This window comes from Cavia porcellus, unplaced genomic scaffold (genome assembly GCF_034190915.1).
Source record: "Cavia porcellus strain 051 isolate PalLab524CR breed Dunkin Hartley unplaced genomic scaffold, mCavPor4.1 scaffold_8, whole genome shotgun sequence".
Classification (NCBI taxonomy): domain Eukaryota; kingdom Metazoa; phylum Chordata; class Mammalia; order Rodentia; family Caviidae; genus Cavia; species Cavia porcellus.
In genome coordinates this window covers 22,262,074-22,285,327 of record NW_026947491.1, presented here as the reverse complement: position 1 = coordinate 22,285,327, position 23,254 = coordinate 22,262,074, and the positions used below count along the sequence as shown (strand labels likewise).

General features: G+C 37.7%; 1 protein-coding gene and 1 non-coding gene across 6 annotated transcripts; both read right to left on the bottom strand.

Annotated features, from left to right (window-relative positions):
* Window positions 1-1,974: 1,974 nt before the first annotated feature.
* On the bottom strand, window positions 1,975-19,370 carry LOC134477132 (zinc finger protein 14-like). 5 transcript variants are annotated; one of them, XM_063254173.1, is made up of 4 exons: window positions 19,225-19,369; window positions 7,141-7,267; window positions 6,893-6,953; window positions 1,975-4,985 (listed from the first exon to the last, which is right to left on the bottom strand). In XM_063254173.1, the coding sequence occupies exons 1-4, from the start codon at window positions 19,225-19,227 to the stop codon at window positions 3,134-3,136; spliced, it is 2,043 nt and encodes a 680-aa protein (XP_063110243.1). In that variant the 5' UTR covers window positions 19,228-19,369; the 3' UTR covers window positions 1,975-3,133. The 5 variants fall into 5 exon arrangements, with proteins under 5 accessions (XP_063110243.1, XP_063110244.1, XP_063110245.1 ...); XM_063254174.1 differs by lacking the exon at window positions 19,225-19,369 and adding an exon at window positions 17,458-19,213; XM_063254175.1 differs by lacking the exon at window positions 6,893-6,953 and having other exon boundaries at window positions 19,225-19,370.
* Window positions 11,009-11,145, bottom strand: LOC111755926 (small nucleolar RNA SNORA2/SNORA34 family). Its single transcript, XR_002790446.1, has one exon. It is a non-coding gene; the product is annotated as a small nucleolar RNA SNORA2/SNORA34 family (small nucleolar RNA).
* Window positions 19,371-23,254: the final 3,884 nt, after the last annotated feature.

The following is a 23,254-nucleotide window of genomic DNA, read 5'->3' as shown; positions in this document are numbered from 1 at the left end:
CATGAAAAACCAACCATAACCAATGGCTAGCCATTTTTATCCCACCAGCTGAATTTATGGTACACCAGCTAATCCATGGATTCACATAATTCTTTGTCCACCATTATGGACTTCTACCCAGCATTGGTTTTGACCCCAAGGAATACACTTACTTCCCAAATAAGAGAGCTGATAATCTAATGCTCATGGAATTCAATGGTCTTATAATTTTCCTCACCATCCAGAAGCAGCTGGATTGATAGAAAGTTGGAATGACCTTTTGAAGACACAGTTCCAGCACCCATTAAATAGCAGTATTTATAGTGCTGGGGGCAAGGTCGTTCCAGAGGTGGTCTATGTTTTCAGTCAGCAATTACTATACTGTGTCTCCCAGTCAGGAAATGGTGGAAGAGTGGTACCACAGTATCACTAATAGATCACTGGTGTCCACAGTTATCTATCAGCAAAGATTTGTTCCCTGGTTTTATGATCTTATGTTCAACTGGCTTAGAAAAAGTCCTAGTTCCAGAGAAGGGAAGGTTGGTACTGAAAGTATTTTGCCCTAGATATTATGGCAGTGAGAGGCAGGACCAAGGGATGTTTACCTTGAGGTCACTTCCCCCTTCCCCTACTACAACTTCCTTTTCCTTCTATCAGTGGCACAAAAAAAGCCCCTATCAGCTGCTCTCGTGTCACCAATGCCCACCCTAAGTGCAAACCTGGGTTAGAGGTTATATGTATGTCCCCATACCCCACATCCCAATCAGAAGAGGCCTGGCTGTCTTTGGTTGTGGGGTGCTTCTCCTCGTCCTTAAATAAAGGCTACTATTTCTTTATACTTACCTGACACTGAAAACCCTATCAGGTACCAGGAAGCACAGTGATACATATAAACTAGAACTGAAGACTTCCTTTTGGTTATTTTGCTCTCATGAATCTGAGGAAGGAAACTAAATAGGCAGAATGCTCAGAGAAGTGACTGAGCCAGTGTCAAGGGTAAATCGTACTATTACTCCACAATGGAGGAAAGAAAGAATGCACTTGGAGTATAAGAGATCCCTATGTGTCTCTCCTTTTATTGCCTTGCTATTAACGTCAATGGGAAACTAGAAAAATCCAATCCAGGTAAAATACCAAATTGTCCACAACTTTCAGGAATGAAAGTGTAACTCCACATCAGGAAAAGGAAAACAACTGCTGAGTGCTTGCTGAAATCCACGGAATACAGAATGGGTCATATAGTAAGTTCTAAATACAAGCTTTGGCCTCATGGTCAGCTACAGAAATGAGGATTGTAATTGTTTTTCCCTAAAATTCTCCCAAAATAAGTTGCCGATAGACTTATAATTGGTAGTCTTAAACCTGTTATAATGTTCCAGGTAGAAAATTTCCCTCTATGTTGGGCAGGGGGAGTGGTGCAGTTCCAAGTATAATAAGGTAAGTGTATTTATGAACTTATCTTGGTAGCAGGAAGCTATGGTTTAAAGAACCGTGTGCAGTCAGATGTGGATAGTGACAACTAAGGGAATTGTGTCAGGCTGAGAACTACATGCCGAACTAAACCTGCCCAGCAAATTACTGATGTGGAAGGCCTACCTTGGACAGAATTGTTTCCAGAATGTTATTTAAAAAAAAAAAAAAAAAAAAAAACTCCCAAAATGAAGGCATACCCATGTTTCTATGGAGGAGCTTGGGTTCACATTGGAAGTCATCCCCTGGTTTTCAGTGTAGACTCTTCAGCCTGCAGCGCAGGCCGCTCGGGCTTCTGGCACAGACCCTTTAGTCCCCAACAGACCTGCACAGGATACACTACAGTGAGCTCCAAGAATAGAAGTGGATTTTTTTTTTTTTTTGGCATATCCAGTGCACAGAGAGACTTTTGCACTCTCCCAGATGTAAGTATGTGGGCAGTGATTCTAAGTCAATCTCGTGAATTCTTATACAATTGTGATTCTCCCATTAAAACTGTTTATCTGGTAAGCACTGACACAATACTACAGTTGATAGTATCCTTTATTTGACAAGGCAAATGTGTCACAAGCACAGCAGTATGGGTTACTTTTTGGTAAAATTATCACCAAATTGGAAGTCATAACAATATGAGCATGAAAAGTAAACACTTTTATGTTAAAACAAAACTAGGTGTGAATCATAGGACTGACTTCGACAGGAAAGCAAACAAGGTGAAATTATGTTCTTTATATAATTATGTTGGGATATATGCAGGTATCTAGTTAAGACATTAAAAAACCATTCGTTAATCTACAAGTTGTGTCAACAAATGAACTTTTTTTTTGTACCAGGGATCAAACTTACTACTGTGCGCTTGCAAGGCAGGCACTTATGCTGCTGAGCTAAATCTCTGGCCTAACAAATGAACTTTGAAAAACATACATGTTCATGTCTCTAATATGTATTTACACATAGAGGATCAAACTAAAAAATATCTTTTTGTATACAGAATATGAAATGTTTACATGAAGAAAATTACAATCAAATTTAGTGTAACCTGTATTTCCCTATAGTAAAAGCAAAACAAAACTACATAAATACTAACCCAACCTGGAAGTGATAAATGCATTTCCATTCACCTTGTTTTTGTAGAAGACACAATATGCTAAGTTGAAAGACAGTGATTTAGGGGCTAGGGAATTTAGCTCAGCAGCATAAGCACCTGCCTTGCAAGCACGCAGTTGTGAGTTTGATCTCCGGTATCAATTAAAAACAAAAAGACAGTGGCTTGTATCAAATATACCAATATTGCTTCTAGTAAAGACTGTGGATACATTGTTCAGATATTTACAAGTGCTTTAATGAAAAAACAATTGAATACATCAGAGATCACCATCTGGGAGTACATCTTCTAGTAAACTCATGAAGAAATACTGACATCTAATTTTTCATTGATATGTATTCAGGTCTCCATTACTTGAGGAATTTTCACAAACTTTAAAAAATAGGCTTAAATAAATAGGGTCACTCTCCAATGTGACTTCATTCATGTTGTTCATAAAGTATGTGTTAATTGATGACTTCACCCACATTGCATATATACATATGGATCCTCCCAATGTGGGATCTGTGTATGAGGGCCTAATAACTAATCTTTTTCCACATGGCTCACATGCATAATTTCTACCCCGTGAGAATTCTTTCATGTGTAAGAATTATTTGTAGTGAATGCCTTCCCAAATAGGTTGCACACATAAGGTTTCTCCCTAGTGTGACTTGTTTCATGTTTTTGACGAGATTGGTGTGTAGTAAATGCCTTCCCACACTGGTTGCACACATAAGGTTTCTCCCCAGTATGAGATCTTTCATGTCTTTTATAATTACTTCTTATAGTAAATGCTTTTCCACATTGATTGCACACATAAGGTTTCTCACCAGAGTGAGAGATTTCATGTCTTCGACATAATTGGTGTGTAGTGAATGCTTTCCCACATTGCTTGCATACATAAGGTTTCTCCCCTGTGTGAATTCTTTCATGTATTTGACAAGAATGGTGTGTAGTAAATGCCTTCCCACATTGCTTGCACACGTAAGGTTTCTCCCCAGTATGAGTTCTTTCATGTATGTTATAAGAATTTTTTGCAGTGAATCGCTTCCCACATTGCTTGCACACATAAGGTTTCTCCCCTGTGTGAGTTCTCTCATGTATGTTATAAGAATTCTTTGCAGTGAATGCCTTCCCACATTGTTTGCACACATAAGGTTTCTCCCCAGTGTGACTTGTTTCATGTCTTTGACAAGATTGGTGTGTAGTAAATGCCTTCCCACATTGCTTGCACACATAAGGTTTCTCCCCAGTGTGTGTTCTTTCATGTACTTTACAAGATTGCTGTGTAGAATATGCCTTTCCACATTGGTTACACACGTAAGTTTTCTCACCAGTGTGGTTTCTTTCATGTCTGTTATAATGAGGCTTTCTAGTGAATGCTTTTCCACAGTGCTTGCACACATAAGGTTTCTCCCCAGTGTGTGTTCTTTCATGCATTTGACAAGATTGGCGTGTAGTGAATGCTTTCCCACATTGCTTGCATACATAAGGCTTCTCACCAGTATGGCTTCTTCCATGTATTTGACAAGATCGATTTGTAGTGAATGTCTTCCCACACTGCTTGCACATATAAGGTTTTTCCCCAGTGTGAATTTTTTCATGTATGTTAGAATACGTCTTTGTAGTGAATGCTTTTCCACATTGCTTGCACATATAACGTTTCTCTCCAGTGTGATTTCTTTCATGCACTTGACAATAACTGCGTCTCGTGAAAGCTTTCCCACAGTGCTTACATACATATGGTTTCTCCCTAGCGTGAGTAGTTTCATGGCTTTGATCTTGAGTGTATCTGATGAATGATTTCCCAAACTGCTTACATATAAAAGGATTCACACCAATGTGAATTCTTTCATGTCTTTGGTAGCAACCATAGATATAAAATGTTTTTCCACAGTGCTTACATATATAGGGTTTCTCCTCCATGTGACTCCTTTCATGAATTTTACAACCTTGAGTACTGAAGATTTTTCCATATTGCTTGCACACATATGGCTTCTTCCCAGTGTGAATTCTTTCACCGTTTTGAAAATCAAGGGTGATGGAATCTTTCACAGTTTTCTGACCAACAATTGTCTTGTCTCCAGGGTGAGTTTTTTCACTAAGCTCAGAATAGGAATTGAACTGCTCATGTTGATAGGACTTCACTACAGTCTTTGTCCTTGAATGCATCTGAAAGGATTGGAAATCACCGCAGGGTTTTCCATGTTCATTATATTTACTCAGCTTGACATCAAATTCCAAATACTCATGTGGTTTCTCTCCAGTGTGATATGAACTTGGCTCATTTGAAGATAAAAGCCCATTCAAGGGTTCCCTAAGGACAAGACTTCCAACTGGTTTTAAAGCACCTTGTTGCATGTCCAAATTATCAACTGGAAGCTGAAGGAATATATTTGCATGATGATTACAAGTCTTATGTTGATAGCATTTTGCTACCTCCTCATCTCTGTAAAGAAATAAAATATCAATCAAAACAAAAAGGTTGCTATTGGGGCTGGGGATTTAGCTCAGCGGCACAAGCACCTGCCTTGCAAGCAGGCAGTTGTGAATTTGATCCCTGATAAAAAGGAAAAAGACAAAAAAAAAAAAAAAAAAAAAAGGTTGCTATTAATAATTTACCAGGAAAAGTTTAGATTGATAAGTGCTAAGAAATTTTCATAGTAAATATAGGCTGAATGCCTTTGAAGATGCCTCCAAAAGTTCAATTCCAAAGAATGGCATATATTTGGTATACATTTATAATACATAAGACCAAGTTTCATTTAAGTCATGAATACAAATGTGTATCGTGTATTAGTCAATTTTCACACTTTTGCCCCTCACTCTCTCCTTCTATTTAATTTTACACACTAATTTATATTTTGGTATCTCATATAAAAAGAAACACTTGATAATTTAGTTTCTGTGTCTGACTTATTTCATTATACATTATGAGGTGAAATCCAATCTTTTTTTTTTTCTTTTAAACAGAAGATATAAGATTTTTCTCTTTTGGCTGAATACATATAACATACTTTTCTTTCAGTGCTGAGAAATAAACAAGGTTCTGACCAATAAAATACATTTATAGTTTTTCTTTTTAGTTTTTCTGTTTCTTGTTTTGAGACAGCTTGTGTTATGCTTGATACACTGTCAACTTGAGACGTTTAGAAGTTTAACTGAGATTCAGCAGTGAGCCAGGTTCTTTGTAAACATTCTCATTTTGTGCAAGAGGAGGGCACAGAGATTTCCTGAGTGTTATACCTGCTCTGGAGTGGAGCTGGTGACTTGTATACGATATAAGATAGAAAAGGTTTGTTTTCCTTTTTGCTTGCTTGCTGCCCCGGTGTCACACTAACCCTGCCTTGAAGCCAGCTGATTGTGGACTGAAATCTCCACAACAGAGAGCTAAATAAACATCCTTCATTGTGGGTGTTGGGTATTTTGCCCCAGCAACAAGAACAAACCAAGATAGCTTGTCACTGATCGTTCATTTGGCCAGGGTGCACTTCATGTTGTCATCCTGCTGGCTCAGCTTACCATGCTGGGATCGTAACAAGATACCACCACGTCCAGCCTATGCCACTTTCTCCTTTTCCGTGCCTACTACTATCAATGACAGGGCTGTTACCAGAGCTTAGGTACTGTGACTTTTTTCCAGATCTTGATACTGTGAATATTCATGCATACCCTGATTTGAGCCTACATATGTATCACTAAGATAAGGCACTTTTAAATCCTTTCCAAATATAAATAGGGATTTTTGCCAGAATCAAATGCAAACATTTATTTTTATTTTTCGTGGTATCTGTGCATTGAAATATAAAGCATCCTGTTTTACATTTCTGCCAAGAATGTATGAAGGTACATTCTAAAAATTTTAAAACATAAATGCACACAATTCTCTGATGGATGTTTTCAATCATCTATTAACATCAACATTTGTGTGCGTTTTGAATGTTGATTCTAGGTTTGCAATGTTTTAGATCGTATGTATCACATGTTGATATATACACAAAACCAGGTAACTCTGAGATCGGTTCCTGCCAAAGTTCATATTTATTCATTTCATGTAAGCCTATAGAAATACCTAAATGCCACTTCATATATTTTCATGTTTATTATAAAAGAATTTTTGATACCATATATGAGACAGTGCTTCTTCTTGAAAATGTCACTAATAAATTAGTTTCCTATACTGGGATATTTCTCTATTCAATTATCAGCTTACACAAAATCAAACTATATGCATAGGTGGAAAATTTTTGTGAGACTAAATTTGAACACTGTCTGATTTTTCGAGTTTTCTTATAATATTTCTGCTCACACAGTGAGTCTTGAGAAGTATTGTTTTCCTATATGAATACAAATTACCTTAGATTTCTTGAGCAATTTTTGTATTCTTCTTCCATATGCTGGTTTTCCCAAGTTCTTCCTGAATTGTACCAATACAAATACAAATAGTCACCATATCATTATATAAAAATAAGCAGTTAGCAGTTAGATTCATGGTATAATGTTATCAGGACTGAGATATCGCTCAAAATGTTAATGAGTCTGTATTCATCAGAAAGAACCAATACTCTATCACTCTATGTATGACAAAATGATGTCATCCTTACCGATAGCATTTATATTCATCACTGTTTCCCACATCACATCTCTGTAGAGCTTCTTTTGGGATGGATTCAGCAGAGCCCATTCCTCTTTGGTGAAGTTCACGGTTATATCTGCCAAGGTCACTGCCTCCTAAAGAATCACATATGTACTTCCTAAAAGAAGGTTGACTCTCATATACTAAGAACCTGAACTCCTCTTGTAAAAGCTGAACTGGGTTTGTTCCTTTATTTTTTGATTTTTTTTTTCTGAGTTTGTTCATTCAAATATAAATGTCATGTCTTTGTCACCAAATCCATGTGTATGTACAAGGTTTCACATGCAATTCTTTTTTTTTTTTTTTTTTTGTCTTTTACCTTTTTTATGGGTACCGGGGATCGAACTCATGACTGCCTGCTTGCAAGGCAGGTGCTTATGCTGCTGAGCTAAATCCCCAGCCCCCTCACATGCAATTCTGATGCTAGATTGGTTCTCTGATGAGAGCAACAGCAGATTATTAGCTGTCATTTCCTGCTAGGTTCACAGAAATTGTATTTGTGCACTGTTTCTAAAGCAGAGCTCATAGATGGAGCTTGCAAATCAATATTATAAAAACAGGAGTCAGAAAAATATCTAATGAATGACTGTGACAGACCTTAAGTCTATTCTCTTTTCAAGACTGATTATTCTGGAAATTAAGTCATTTTTTGTTGTTTTGCAAAACAACAAAATGTACATAGACAGCATTTTGAAATATACATGTTCTTTTAGAAATAGAAAAAATTAATAGACTATTAAGGATATGTACTTTGTTACTTATTTTTAATTTTTGGTTTTTCACACCAGAGAAACCCTATAATATTCATATTTGTATGTCCAATTCATTTCATTCAAGTGTGAGATCTCAATGTCCACTCATTTAGCTACAGTTGTCTCAAGCTTATCATTCTTTATGGCACAGTAGTATTCCACTGCACAACCCCCCCCCCCATCTTCTTTATGCATTTACCAGTCATGGACATTTGGGCTGTTTTTTAAGATTTATCTATTACAAACTGTGCTAGCAAAAACATGGGTGCATACATCACTGTAGGAAGATGCTTTTAATTCTTTTGGGTTAAGAACAAGAAAGGAAATTGCTGGGTTAATGGATTCTGTAGGTTTTGTTTTTTGAGGACTCTATGAAGAAACTGTTTAAATGAACAGGGCAAAAATGAGGTGCAGGGGAAGGAAAGAAGGGCTAAGAAAAAGAAAGGAACAAATATGAAACAGCTTTGTAAATAAAGAGGGGAAGAGGATCTGAATGGAGGGGAGAAAAATAAAAAGCAGCAGCAGCAGCAGCATAAAGATATATCATGAACAGGTACAAATTCCCAAGATGAATTTTATCACTATGTATATCTAAAGTGCACCAATAAAAAAAAAAGGTAATGAAAAAGGTGGCAGGTGGCATATTATCTGTAGTTCTTTGATTATAATTGATCACCATGCACTCAGACATAAGAAACTCTAGCATTGTCAAAGTGATTGGGGCTGGGGATTTAGCTTAGCGGCATAAGCGCCTGCCTTGTAAAGCAGGCAGTCGTGAGTTCGATCCCAGTACCGATAAAAAGGAAAAAGACAAAAAAAAAAAAAAAAAAAAAAAAAAAAAGAAACAAAGTGATTGGTACTAGGGGAAGGATATGAATAAAACATTACACATTAAAACTGAAGACATCATGAAGTAATTAGGCACTAATTCCAAAAGGAAAACTTCAGCCAGCTGTGGCAGTACATGTCTATAATCCCAGTATTTGACCAATTTATCACCTGCACATCAGTAATTTATTCTAAAAAATGTTCTTCATTATCTTTTGCAAAAAAAATCAATAGTAACATTTTAAAACCCATGACAATAAATAACAAAAAAAAAATCTGAAATAGCACAAACCCAGAGGCAGTAGAGTAGGGGAATGAAGTGTCAGAGATATGAACTTTCCTACAATTCTATGGCCAGTAGCCTGCCCAATACAAACCTTGTATCCTCATCCAGTTAAAATCACAATGACATATTAACCTCAATTAATTCATTCCAGTTCCAAATGTTGAAACAAAATAAGATTTTTGTCTGATGAGATTTTTAAGGGTCAAAGAACTTGCAAAACTCCAACTTATGTCCAATGTGTGGGCAGTTACATGAAATCAGACTAACATTGGAGGTAAACACAGTTTGGTTTCCTCACCTGCATCAAGATTACATGGATTGTTACACATATTTATGACAAATGCAAAACAAACAATTGCATCTAAGTGTTTCTTTATTTCTTCACATGTAATCAATATCATATTCACTTTTAAACTAAGAAAAACACAATTGTATAGTGAAATTTTTTTTTTTTTGTTTTTGGCACCAGGGATCAAACTTATAACCTTGTACTTGCCAGGCAGGCACTTGTGCCACTGAGCTAACAACCCCCTGCCCCATGAAGTGAAAACTTGAAAAGCAATTTTTAAGTCACTGAGGTAACTGGTATTTTAAACAAGCAACTTGCTGTAAAGAAATAGCAAATGGATAACTGGTTAGGGAAGAACCTTCCTTCACTGCCATTCATGAGAGAATCCACACTCAGAAAGTTATATAGATTCCCACAGTCTTACAAAATTCTCAGTGCCTATGCAATCCAGAGTAACACAGTCAAGATGGTGACACTGAGAAACATGAGAAGTCAGAAAGTTAAATATAGGCTTCTTCACATCACAGTGAGCCACCATCAGAGAATGAAATTGCTCTCTTGTCCACAGTCTCAGTAACAAGCAGAGACAAACACCGATAATCAGTTGAAGTTTAACCTCCAACTCTCCCCAGTTTGTTTTTTCTGCAATTGACTGAGATGCTCTTGTATATTTGTCTCTTGCTGTATTGATATGGTGTATTACATTCTTTGGTTTGTGTATATTTAGTCATCCTTGCATACCCAGGATGAATCCTTCTTGATCATGATATCTAATCTTGATGATTTATTGTATTCTGTTTGCCAGTATCTCAGTGAGACTTTCTGCATGTATTTGCATTCATGGTATTCACCCACAGCTCTCTTTTTTGGTTGGTTTTTTTCTGGTTTTTGCATCATGGTAATACTTGTTTCCAGGAAAGATTTCACAAATACTATTTCCCTTTCAATTTCATTAAAGAGTGTCATCAGTAGAGGCATTAGCTCTTCTCTAAAGATCTTATAGAATTCAGCTATATACTAGTCCATACCTGAGCTTTGTGTTGGTCATTTTAAAATTACTTTTCTTTCTTTCTTTCATTTTAAAGGGGGTAGAATTAAACACAACAAAACAGAACAAAATAGTACATAAGAAAGCAATGTAAGAGACATAAATTTCAAAGCTAGACGACCTGAGAGCTTCACTGTCTATCATATTGTCTCTTGTTTTCTTCCAAATAGTTGTCCATGTCTTTGCAGAGAATTCATATAAAACAACATAGTATAAAACTGATCTGAACAGAATGAGGAAGGCGATTTAGGTCTTCAAGACCAGACAATAGGGAAGTCACTAATAGCTGTCGTAGAGTTTCTCTCTTCAAAATAGCTGTCCATACTTTCATGTATATTGAAGTTCAACAAAACAAAACATGCAGGGGGGGGAGGGGTAGCTTGGTTTCCCGGTGCTCCAGGTCCCAGCATGGCATGGGTCCCAGTAAACGCCGGTGGCTCCTGTCCTGGGCCGCCACAGCCTGCCACATGCACAGCCACTCATCAGGGGGGAGGGGTTGCTTGGTTTCCCAATGCTCCAGGTCCCAGCATAGTGCAGGTCCCAGTAAATGCCAGTGGCTCCCGTCCTGGGCCGCTGCAGCCTGCCACACTCACAGCCTCTAACGGGGAGTGGGGGCAATGAGGGGTTGCTTCAAGCTTTTTCTTTCTAATGAATTGACCATTTCACTGCCCAAGTTCTGAAATGGCCAACAGATCATAGAAAGACATCTCTTTAGGCTCCTGCTTGAAACCAACAGCGTCAGGAAGCTGCTGGCCTTGATTCAGGGCCAATAAAATTACTTTTGCAACTTCACTGACTGATACTGGGTTAATTAGAATTTTAAATCCTCAGTTCAGTTTTGGTAATTCAGATGTTGGTAGGAATCTGTCTAATTCTTCTGTGTTTTCGAATATTTGTTCTCGTATTTGGTACTGATAAACTTCTGAATTTCAGCAGAACCTGTTGTAATTTCACTGTTTCATATTTAATTTCATGAATATGAATCTTTTCCTTCCTTTTATGTTTGCAAAGTGATTTTCAATTCATTTAATCTTTCAAATCATCTCTTTGATTCCTAGATTCTTTAGTCTCAACTGGATTAGTTTCTGCTGGAATATTTATTATTTCCTCCCCCATATAAGCATTTGGCTTGCCTTGTTCTTCTTTTTCTAGAAGTTCGAGTCTCAACATTAGGCTTTTTATTTGCGCTTCCTAAGTTTCCTTGATGTGGAAATTCATAGATAAAATTTTACCTCATAAGACTTTTCAGAACCCAGTTTGGGGGATAAAATTTTCCCTTAAAAGACCTTTCAGAACACAGTTTAGGAGAGCCTGAGGTGGCAGAGATTCCCATCACCTCTCCACCTTCACTGGGAACCCAGAAAGTCATTAGCATAGAAGAAAATAGGAGACACACACCTAAAATCTCTGAAATGATAGCAACTGAGGTAAAAAAAAAACAAAAAAAAAACAAATCCATGGGCCCAGGGAGTTAGCTCAGTGGCTCAAGCACTTGCCTGGTAAGCGTCAGTTCATGAGTCTGATCCCTGGTACAAGAAATAAAGAAAAAAATCAAGAAACCAATCCATAAGGCTATAAAGGAAATCAGATCAGAAATAGTCTCTCAGATTAAAAAGAAATGTCAACACTTTAACCAAAATGTTCAGCAAATCTAGAGCAGAGACAGATAAGAAAATAGATGATGTTAGGAAGAGGATGGAAATCATGAAAGATCAATATAGGAAACAAACAGAACATTCAAGCAGATATCCAGGAAATCAAAAATTCCATTGAAAGCTAGCAAACCCACTTGAATGAAACTGAATATGAAGACAGGATCATAGCTAGTGACTAGGAAAGGACAGATATCTTGAAAATAACTAAAAATTAAAATAATTCAACTGCTACATGATAAGGTAAAGAAAAATAATATAAGGATAATGGGTGTCAATTAAAAAGCAAGGCCTAACACAAATGAAATTAAAAAAAAACTATTTGCAAAATAACAGAAAATTTCCCAAGTATTGAAAAAAAATCTGACATATACCTAAGTGAGCCATAGAGAACCCCAATCAGGCATAACTACGAAAACTCTACACAAAGACATATAACAAGATCCCAGAAATTCAGCACAAGAACAGAATATTAAAAGCTATTACAGAAAAGAAATATCATGAATAATAAGGGAAAGCCTATCAGAATCACAGCGAAGTTTGCAACACAAACAATGCAAGAAAAGCTTGGAGTGAAGTTTTTTAAGTCCTAAAAGAAAACAAATTCCAACTCCGACTGATGTACCTGACAAAACTATGTTTCAAAATCAATGGAGAAGGCTGAGGGTTTAACTCAGTGGTGTAAGCACCTGCCAGGCAAACGTGAGGTTATGACTTCCATGCTCAGTACAAAACAAAAAAAAAAAAGGAGAAATAAAGTACTTTTCATGACAAAGAACAACTGATGAAATTCATGACCACTGATCCAACACACTACAAAGAATACTAATACTAAAAGGTATTCTAGACAGAGACAATAATGACCACAATTCTAACAGAAAGAAACCAACAAGCAGGGCAAGCAGTTAAACTGAGGGAAAAGCAGGGAACCAAGAACAGGAAACTAGGGGCTGGGGATTTAGCTCAGTGGCATAAGTGCCTGCCTTGCAAGCAGGCAGTCGTGAGTTCGATCCCTGGTATCGATAAAAAGAAAGAAAAAAACAAAAGCAAAAAAAAAAAAAAAAAAAAAAGAACAGGAAAATAACATGACAAAGACAAGCCAATACATATCAATAATTATCATAAATGTAAATGGCCTTGATTCATCAGTCAAAACAAACAGACAACCAGAATGAATCAACAAACAGGATCCAACAATCTGCTGTATACAAGAAATGCATTTAACTCAAAAAGAAACTCATAGACAAAAGTTAAAGGATGAAAAACAATACTCCATGCAAAAGGAACCTAGAAAAAAGCAGGGGTAGCTATCCTGTTTGCAGAAAATGTGAACTATAAACCAAGAATGATTAAAAGAGATAAAGAAGGTCATTAAATTCTTGTTAGGAGAAAAATTCAGGAGGAACACATAACAATGACAAATATAAGCACCAAATATGGGAATGCTCAACAATACATGGCAAATATTAACGGACACACAAAAAATTATAAGCAATAACAAGTTATAATGGGGGACCTTAATACTTCACTGTTACAAACAGACCGGTCAACAGTACAAAAAAATTAGCAAAGAAATAACTGAACTGAATCAAACCTGTGAACAAATTGACCTAGTAGATGTTTATTGAGTGTTCCACCCCACAACATCAGATACACATTCTTCTCAGCTGCACATGGGATGCGCTCTAAAACAGACCATATACTATCCCACAGAACATGCCTAAGTAAATATAAAGGAATTGAAATTATCCCATGCATATTATCTCACCATAGTGTAATTAATTACAATAAAAACCACAAAAGGAGCCAGGGATTTAGCTGAGGGGCGTAAGTGCCTGCCTGGCAAGCACTAGGTCATGAGTTCAATCCCCCATACCAACAAACAAACAAACAAATAAAAACAAAAAATACAAAAGCTCTGTAAACACATGGAAATTAAGTAATACCCTCTTGAACAACCAATGGTTAAGAAGTTAAATGAGAAATAAACAGTACCTACAATTAAAAGAAAATGCAGATACAACATACTAGAACCTGTGGGATGCAATGAAAGCAGCTCTAAGAGGGAAATTGATAGCCAGGAATTCTCATATCAGGAAAACAGAAAAAGCACAAATAAACAACCTAATGCTACACCTGAAGCTTCTAGAAAAAGAAGAGCAAGGGCTGGGGATTTAGCTCAGCGGCATAAACACCTGCCTTGCAAGCAGGCAGTCGAGAGTTCGATCCCCAGTACCGATAAAAATGAAAAAGACAAAAAAAAAAAAAAAAAAAAAAAAAAAAAAGAAAAAGAAGAGCAAGGTAATCCCAAAGAAGAGAGGAAATTGTAAAGATCAGAGCAGAAATTAATGCAATGGATACTAAGAAAACAATACAAAGAATTAATGAATGGAAGAGCTGGTTCTTTGAAAGATTAAATAAAATGGATAAACCCATACTCAACCTTATCAAAGAGGAAAAAACCCGCATATTCATGCAACAGAAAGTGAAAAGAATGAAATTACTACAAATCCTGTGAAACAGAAGATCATCAATACTTACTTTGAAAGTCTATACTCTCATAGGATGAAAAACAGAAGAAATGGGCAGAATGGGGCTAGGGATTTAGCTCAGCGGCATAAGTGCCTGCCTTACAAGCAGGCAGTCGTGAGTTCGATCCCCGGTACGGGTAAAAATGAAAAAGACAAAAAAAAAAAAAAAAAAAGGGCAGATTCCTAGAAACATATAAAATTCTGAATTACCCAATATCAGTTAATAAAATTGAAAATGCAGTTAGAAACTTAACAACAAACAACGGCCTAGGTTCTGATGGATTCACAGCTACATTCTACAAGAAACTGAGAGAAGACAACACCAACACTCCTCAAACTCTATAATGAAATTAAAGCATTCCTGGTGGCAAGTATTATCATGACACCAAAACCAGAGGAAGACCCAACCCAAAAAGAAAACTACAGGCCAGTCTCCCTAATGAACACAGATGACAAAATCCTCAATAAAATACTAGCAAACAGAATGTAGCAAATAGTCAGTAAGATTATATAATATGACCAAGTGGGATTCATCCCAGGAATGAAGGGATGTTTCAACATACACAAATTAATAAATGTAATACACATCAACAGAGACCAATACAAGAATCATATGATCATCTCAACAGATGCAGAAAAAGCTTTTGATAAAGTCGAACACTCATTCATGATTTAAAAAGCCCTACAGAAATTCAGAATAGTCTTTATCTCAACCTGATTAAGGTCATATATCACAAACTAACAGTTAACATCTTACTAAATGGACAAAAACTGAAAGCTTTCAACCTAAAGGTAGGAACAAGACAAAGATGCCCACTCTCACTACTCCTATTTAATACAGTTCTGGAAACATTTAGACAGAGTAATTAGACAAGAAAGAGAAATAAAAGAAACAAAGATAGGAAAGGAAGAAGTTTAACTATTATTAGCACATGACATGATACTCTACATAAAAGACCCCAAAAAATCCACTGAAAAGACTTCTAGATATAATAATCAAATTCCATAGCATAGCTAGAAACACCCCAAAATCAATAGCATTCCTACACAGAAACAAGAAACTCACCAAGAAAGAAACCATGCCCTTTACAATAGCATGCCAAAAACTGAAATATTTATGAATCAGTAAAAGATCTATACATTGAAAATTATAGTACTTTGAAGAAAGAAACTGAAAAGGATTTCAGCAAATGGTAAGATATCCCTTGTTTGGGGCTGGAGATTTAGCTCAGCGGCATAAGTGCCTGCCTTGCAAGCAGGCAGTCGTGAGTTCGATCCCCGGTACCGATAAAAAGGAAAAAGACCAAAACAAAAACAAACAAACAAAAAAAAAAAAAAATAAAAAGATATCCCTTGTTCATGGATAGGAAGAACCGATTTTGTGAAAATAGCCATACTCTCAAAATTGTTACACAGATTTAAGGCTGTCCCAATCAAAATGCCATTAGCATACCTCACAGATCTAGAGGAAACATTCTTAAAATTCATCTGGAATCAGAAGAGACCGAGAATAGCAGAGGCAGTTCTGGGCAACAAAGGCAAAGCAGGAGGCATCACAATTCCTGACTTCAAACTATACTATATATGATCAAGGAGAGATGTTTCACTTTGTGAAAGATGTGTAACTGTTTTTGTTTTTTGACAGTTCACATGGGATGCATTTTCCAAAATGGCTTATTTGTAAGCACTAGCAATTTCGGTCATCTTTAATTACTTATGGAGTGATAATAAATAACCATAAAATTTCATCTCTAAAAAAAAAAGACTATACTATATAAAGGTACTGTGTAAAATCAGTGTGATATTGACAAAACAAAACAAAATAAAAACCACAGACCTCGAGATCAATGGAACAGAATAAAAAATAGTCACAACTGTAAACATACTCAGCCATCTTATCTTTGACAAAGGGCCAAACATGTTCATTGGAAGAAAGACAGCCTCTTTATTTTTAAAAAAAATTTTTTTTTTTGTCTTTTTCATTTTTATCGGTACTGGGGATTGAACTCATGACCGCCTGCTTGCAAGGCAGGTGCTTATGCCACTGAGCTAAATCCCCAGCCCCAAGACAGCCTCTTTAATAATGGTGCTGGAAAGACCAAAGACTAAAACTAGACCCATGTCTATCATCATGCACTAAACTAAAGTCAAAATGGATCAAAGATCTAAATATTAAAACAGAAACACTAAATCTATTAGATGAAAAGGTACTTAGAAATCTTGAAGATAGATATAGGGGTAGGAAGACAGTTGAACAAAACCCAAAATGCATGGGACATACTTCAAAGAATAAATAAATGGATCTCATCTATTAAAAAGATTTTGCACTTGAAATCATCAACAGAGTAAAAGAAAACCCATGAGCTGAAAAAAAAATTTAGCCAACTGTCTTTCAGACAAAGGACTTCTATCTAGAACATGCAACAGCTCACTCCAAAAAGAATGATTATCATCAACCAATAACAAATGTTGGTGGGGTTGTGGGGATAAAGGGACCCTTCTCCATTGCTGGTGGGAGTCGAGACTGATCTAACCACTGTGTAAATCAATAATGCGATTTCTCAAAAAAACTAGGATTAGAGGTTGCAATCAACCCAGCTATTCCCATTCTGAGCATGTTCCCTGAAGAATTGAAAATCATGCCAAACTGATATATGTGTACCCATGTTTATAGTTGTACTATTTGTAATGCTAAATCTTGGAAACAACTCAAATGCCCTTCAACCAAGGAATGGAAAAAGAGACAGAGGACACAAGGCAGCACGGTGCCACAAACACAAACATCACACGAGTCAGCAGATCCACCAATACTGTGCAGTTGACAGTGTACGCTATGATGAGAAGTGATCCAGCCAGTGCTAAGCTGCCCATGACAGTACTTTGAAAATGCTTAAGTCACCTCATTTGCAGAGTATAGGACACTGATGGCCTAGAAGTTTCTGGACCTCACCCTGAAACCGGAAAAAAACAAGGGCAGAGAAGGAGCAGCTAACATACAGGTACAAGGGTTAATGGTTGATGCAAATTGGTCAAGGTCCTTCCAAGCTAGTTCTATTTACAACCAATTGAGTCTATGTTTTCACAAAGCCCCAGTTCTTCCTGAGGTCATTGGTCCCTACAGGTCACCATATCCAAGAATGGGGGTCTCCCAAGGCCCTTTCCATAACCTGCAGTCAGTGATCTCACAGAGCAGTCAATGTGTGCTAGCCAGGCCGCCTTTCACCAGCACACTGGAAGCTTTTGACTTGGGTTCCTGGCAGAGGAAGAGTCCTCATTCTGGACAGCATGCCTGACTGGACAATTTACAAAGAACCAGCCTTCCTTCTCATGATGCATATGCTTTAACAGTATTATCAAAAGTGAATCAAGATGAAAGAAACAAACATTTCTACTGTCTCAGAAAGACAACCTACTTCACCTAGGAATGCAAAAACCTAAATTCTGAACCACTGATCTCATTCTTCACCAGCTGGACCAGAATGACTGATAAAAAGCTGCACCACCTTCAATTACTTCCTTATGATGAGTTAGCATCACTTAAGCATTTAACACAGCAAACTCTCGGTTTAAGAATTTTCCCACCTCAGTTCGAGAGCCTCCCTCCTCCACCCAGTAGTTTCACAAAAGCTAAGTTCTGCCATATGATCAGCCTGACTACCTTGAGAAATGCCGGGGATATCAGTAAAGCAAAAACCTCCAAATCATCTGCACACGAGATTCCTGTTTCCATCACGCGGCAGTCTGTTATAGTACACAACTGCACACTTGGCCATTTTTTCTCCAAGAAATGAAACCATCTCTCTACTAAAAGAAGCTGCAGTCTCTCCCTACTAAGCTGCTGAATTTCCAGGTTTTAAAGTACAAAATAACCAGTGCTTCTCTAAAATGTTTCATTTTAACAGTGCAGGCTGACGAAATGGATTAGAGAGCTCGAGTTCAAAGCGGTTATTTTAAATCCAGAGGCATCTGTGATAAGTCCCCACTAAACTGAGTTTTTATTTACTATGCTCTGCTTATCAGAGCATAGTATAATTGGTTCTGGATTGCAGGGCTACACGGCGACTCAGAGCACTTGCAAAAACCAGGGCACTATTCTTATTTCCAATAAAATCTCCCCTAACATTCTTCTTTTGGTTCACGACATCATTCTTCAATGTTGTGAAACCACGAGATCTGTTCATGCACTAACGCAACTGCAAGTAGAGATCTCAAGTAAAACGTTATAGTGATAATATTTTTCGTTGCTGAGGATGAAACCCGAAGTTTTGACGAAGCTCCTGCTATCTGCAGAGCTGTGGAGATACAGGTGTGCCTGGGGACGACCTAAGTGGTATTCTGGGTTGGCTGGGTGTGGTGGCGCACGCCTTTAAATCTAGCAGTTGGGGGGCTGAGGCCGGAGGACTGCGAGTCCAGTGCGAGCCTGAGCTATATAGTGAAACAATGCCTCAACAATAACAAAAAAAAAATCTGTGTTACAGTATGCTACGCTCCCAGAACTGTCCTTGTCTGAGCAAAGGCAAATGTTAAAAACGATGATACAGCACCAAAACACAGAAAAACCTGGCGACTGGAGCTAAACACTAAGGATCATTTTAGCTGTTCTGACCACTTCCATTCAAAACGCAACCGATTCCATCCCATCCCCGCTCCCGTCCCACAATGTCACCATTGTGTGGCTTGAGAGTCTCCTGGGATCCTGTGAATGCAGCTCGCACGCAGTAGAAATCACAGAAAAAAAATGACCTAGTTAGCTAAGGGGATCTCTGAAACACAGCGTCCACTGCGACGCCATGACACAGGAAGTGCCCTCCTCCCTGGACTCACCTGATTGGCTAGTTCAGTCAGCCCGCCTTCACCGCTGATTGGCTCCTGCTCTTTGCCAACCGGGCTGAATGTGAGGGGAGAAATAACAGAGGTGTACTTCGCAGATAGTTTGTAGCTCAGGAAATTCTATACCAGTCCCTGTCCTGCGATGCAAATCTCATCTCACCTGAGGAATGCTTCATTTAAGGGCTTTGCTTCTGGCTTTTCAGAGCTAAACTTGTTTTCTTAATCCACCCAGTGGCTTCTTAAAGAAAATGTGTCGCAAATGTGCTCAGAATGCTCCAGAGTGAATGTCTTATAGAAGAATCAATCCTCTGACGTCTGAAAACATCATGATGCCAGGTCGGGCCACATCAGGATAAAATGGAATGGAGGAAGGCCCTAGTGTTAGGAATGAGGCGGTCAAATTTGTTGCCAAGACTTTTACATTGTCAATTTACTCATTTTCATCCATGCAAATAAATATGGCCCCTAAAAGGAATACAAGTATTATGTAAATGAAGAAATAAAATTTCAATGAGAGAAATATTTTGCAAAAGAGTAAAGAGGAAAGAAAAGCAAGCGTTCCAATGGCTACAATAATATATCTTATTATCTTTAAAATAGCTGCCCATGTCATCAGATATAACAAAATTAAACAACAAAACAGAATAAAACCCAACTCAACAAAACAATGAAAACGATACAGGGCTTCAGAACAAGATAATAGGAAATTAACAATGGCTACCACCTTTAGAAGGAGATCTCTCCCGTAGAAGCTACACTGCATATTACTGAACAGATGATCAGGCTACCAGCTTTAGACCTGCAAAGTCAGTGAAACACTACACTACAAACATTATTTTAATTTAATTTTTTTTTTTGTCTTTTTCGTTTTTATCGGTACCAGGGGTGGAACTCACGACTGCCTGCTTGCAAGGCAGGCGCTTATGCCGCTGAGCTAAATCCCCAGCCCCACCAACATTAAATTATATTCTACCTCAATAGCCATCATTGCAGCCTGCATTTCTTCCAATCAGCTGATTGCTTATAGTGGGATATAGGGAGTTGGCTTTTCTTGTTTCCCAGCCCGCCCACCAGAATGGGCTGGCATCTGGCTGTGCCCCCAGTGGCTCACACATGGCGCTGATTTGCAGGGAGGGCTTGCTTCTTGGTGATTTCTTCTCTTTCCCTGCAGACTGTGAATGGTGCTGACTCACAGGAAAAGGCTGGGTCTGGCCATTCCCCCAGCAGCCCATGCATAACACTGATTCACAGGGCACACTCCTTATTTTATAATCTTACAATAGTTTTTAAAATTTTCTTATATTGTCACCATCATGAGTTATGATAGACAATTATACTTCTAATCTCTATTACTTCATCACAAAGAATGGTTTGTGCTTTCATTGTGTGAACAATTTTTCACCTTTATTCTGAGCAACTGCTTTGAAGATAAACATATGCAATATAATAGCCATTGTTAAATATCTGTTGTTTTGCAATTCATCATCACTTTTATTGTCTTTTTTAAAAAGACCCATTCTGTATTCCTTGGCTTTCAGCAAGTATTGTTATTTTACATCAGGTATTGTTATTTTCCCTCCTTCAACTCTTTTCTTGCATTCTGGAATGGATTTTCATGGTTTCCCACTGACTTTAATAACAGCATCATAATACACGGTGACACTCTCAGATATCCTGCACTCCACGTATATTGTTTCTTTCCTCCATTGTGCAGAAATAGTCTAATTTTCCCTTGACAGTCTGGATCAGTCATCTTTCTAAACACTTGAACTGCCTTTTTCATTTCTTTCCTGAGGGTCCTAGGAGACCAAAACGGGCAAGGGAAAGTCGTGACTTTCAGTTCACATGTATCACTGTGCTTCCTGGTATAAACTTTCCCCTCTATGGAACCAAGACTTCTTTCAAAACCAGATGAACATAAGGTCATGAGAGCAGGGTGCTAACACATCATTATTGGTAACAGTGAGTGGTACCACTCTTACTTCCAACCCTTCATTCCTGGACCCTTGAATTCTGGCTATGGGAGAAACAGCAACATAGTGGATGCACACTCAAAGCCTATACATTGCCTTTTGAAGAACTTTGCCCAAGTCCTATAAATTATTGCTACATAACTGGTGCTGCAAATGTGTACTCAAAAGATCATACCAACTTTCTATCAATCCAACTGTTTCTGGTATACAATTGCATATCTGGCCATTTTTCCTCCAAGGCAGAAGGTACTACCAGACACACTGCGCAAAATATGGTCCATTGTGGATATTTCTTTTCACTAGTGTCAAAAATTGGTGTCCTGCCAAGTGGTTGTAATGTGCAGAACTTGCAGGTGGTGCTTATGTAACATTCAGAGCCATCCATAAGTGGTGGTTAGCCACTTCCATTACTTTCCTATGCTCCTGCATTTTCTATCCATGTCTTCTCTAGCTATACTGAGAAATTCCTTCACTTTTTAAAACCTGAGATTATTTCTGATGTTTTCCTCTATAGCCTCATGAAATTGTTTACTTCACTTGCTATCTTTTCAGAAATTTCAGGTGTCTTTTATATTTTTCTGTGTTGATGGCTTCTGTACATATTCTGGGTAGACTGGAGGTCTAAGATTGCATTCTGCCATTTTTGTCCTGTCATCTTCACCTCTTCGGTGTCACTTGAGGTGTCTCAGGCTTACTGGGCTCTCTGAATGGAGAAAGGGGTTATCTGTGCTCTCACAGACCAGTCTAGGGCCCTCTGGATGGATGGAGGGGTCACAGAATAAGCCTTACAAGTAGTTCTAAATACAAGCTGTGATTCTATGATCAGCTACAGAAATGAGGATTGTAATATTTTATTCCTAATATCCTTCCAATGAAAAAAAAGTTGATTGACTTAATATTTGTTAATTCTTAAACGTGTGATAGTATTCCTGGTGTGAAATGTCAGGAATGACACAAAGCAAACTTCTCTGCCTGGCAGGGAAGTTAGTGCATTTCCATTTATATACAGGGGAATTATAGTATGTTGGGTATATTTATGAACTCATCCTTGTATCTGAAGACTGGCTTAAAGCAACGTGTAGTTGTGAAGATGCAGGGGTGGACAACGACAGTTAACGGATCATGTCAAGCTGAGTACTACATGCGCAACTACATTTGCCCAGCAAAGTATGGATGTGGAAAACCTACCCTAGAAAGGAATTTCCAGAATGTTATTAAAAAATAAGAAAGAAAGAAACAAAAGGGCCAGGGATTTAGCTCAGTGGTGTAAGCACTCGCCTGGCCAAGTGTAAGGTCATGAGTTCCGTACCTGGTACAAAAAAAAAAAAAAAAAAAAAGAAAAAGAAAAAGAAAAAAGAAACAAAGAAAGAAGCCTTCCATGCGTTTCTAGCTTTCACTTTCACATTGGAAGCCATCTCCTGGCTTCCAGCAGACTCTTCAGCCTCCAGCACCGGTTATTCAGTCTTCCAGCACAGACTTGCACGGGATAATACAGTGGCATCCAGACAGTGAAATGGACTTTTTTGGATATCCAGTACACAGAGAGACCTGTGCTCTTCCATATGTGAGCATGTGTGCAGACACTGGAAGCCAATCTTGTAAATGCTTATATATGTCTCACATTTAAGCCTGTAAACACTGACTGACAAGGCATGGTCCATCTGATGTGTCACAAACAGAAACAACAGTATGGTTTAAGCTTCAGAATAAATTACCACCAAATTAAAAGTCATAAAAACATAAGCATGAAGAGTAAAAAGTTGATGGTGAGAAATCAAAATGTTATATAAATCATTATATTGACTTCAACAAGAAAGCTCAATAGGTGAAATTATGTGCTTTATATAATTATGTTGAGATATATGTGGTTATCTAATTAGGATATAAAAATCA

Coding starts and splice junctions, on each gene's coding strand:
- LOC134477132 (XM_063254172.1), bottom strand. CDS start 7,397: ATGAACAAACTCAGAAAAAAAAAATCAAAAAATAAAGGAACAAACCCA. Junction 4,986..7,140: donor GATGAATATAAATGCTATCG/GTAAGGATGACA, acceptor ATTTCTTTACAG/AGATGAGGAGGTAGCAAAAT.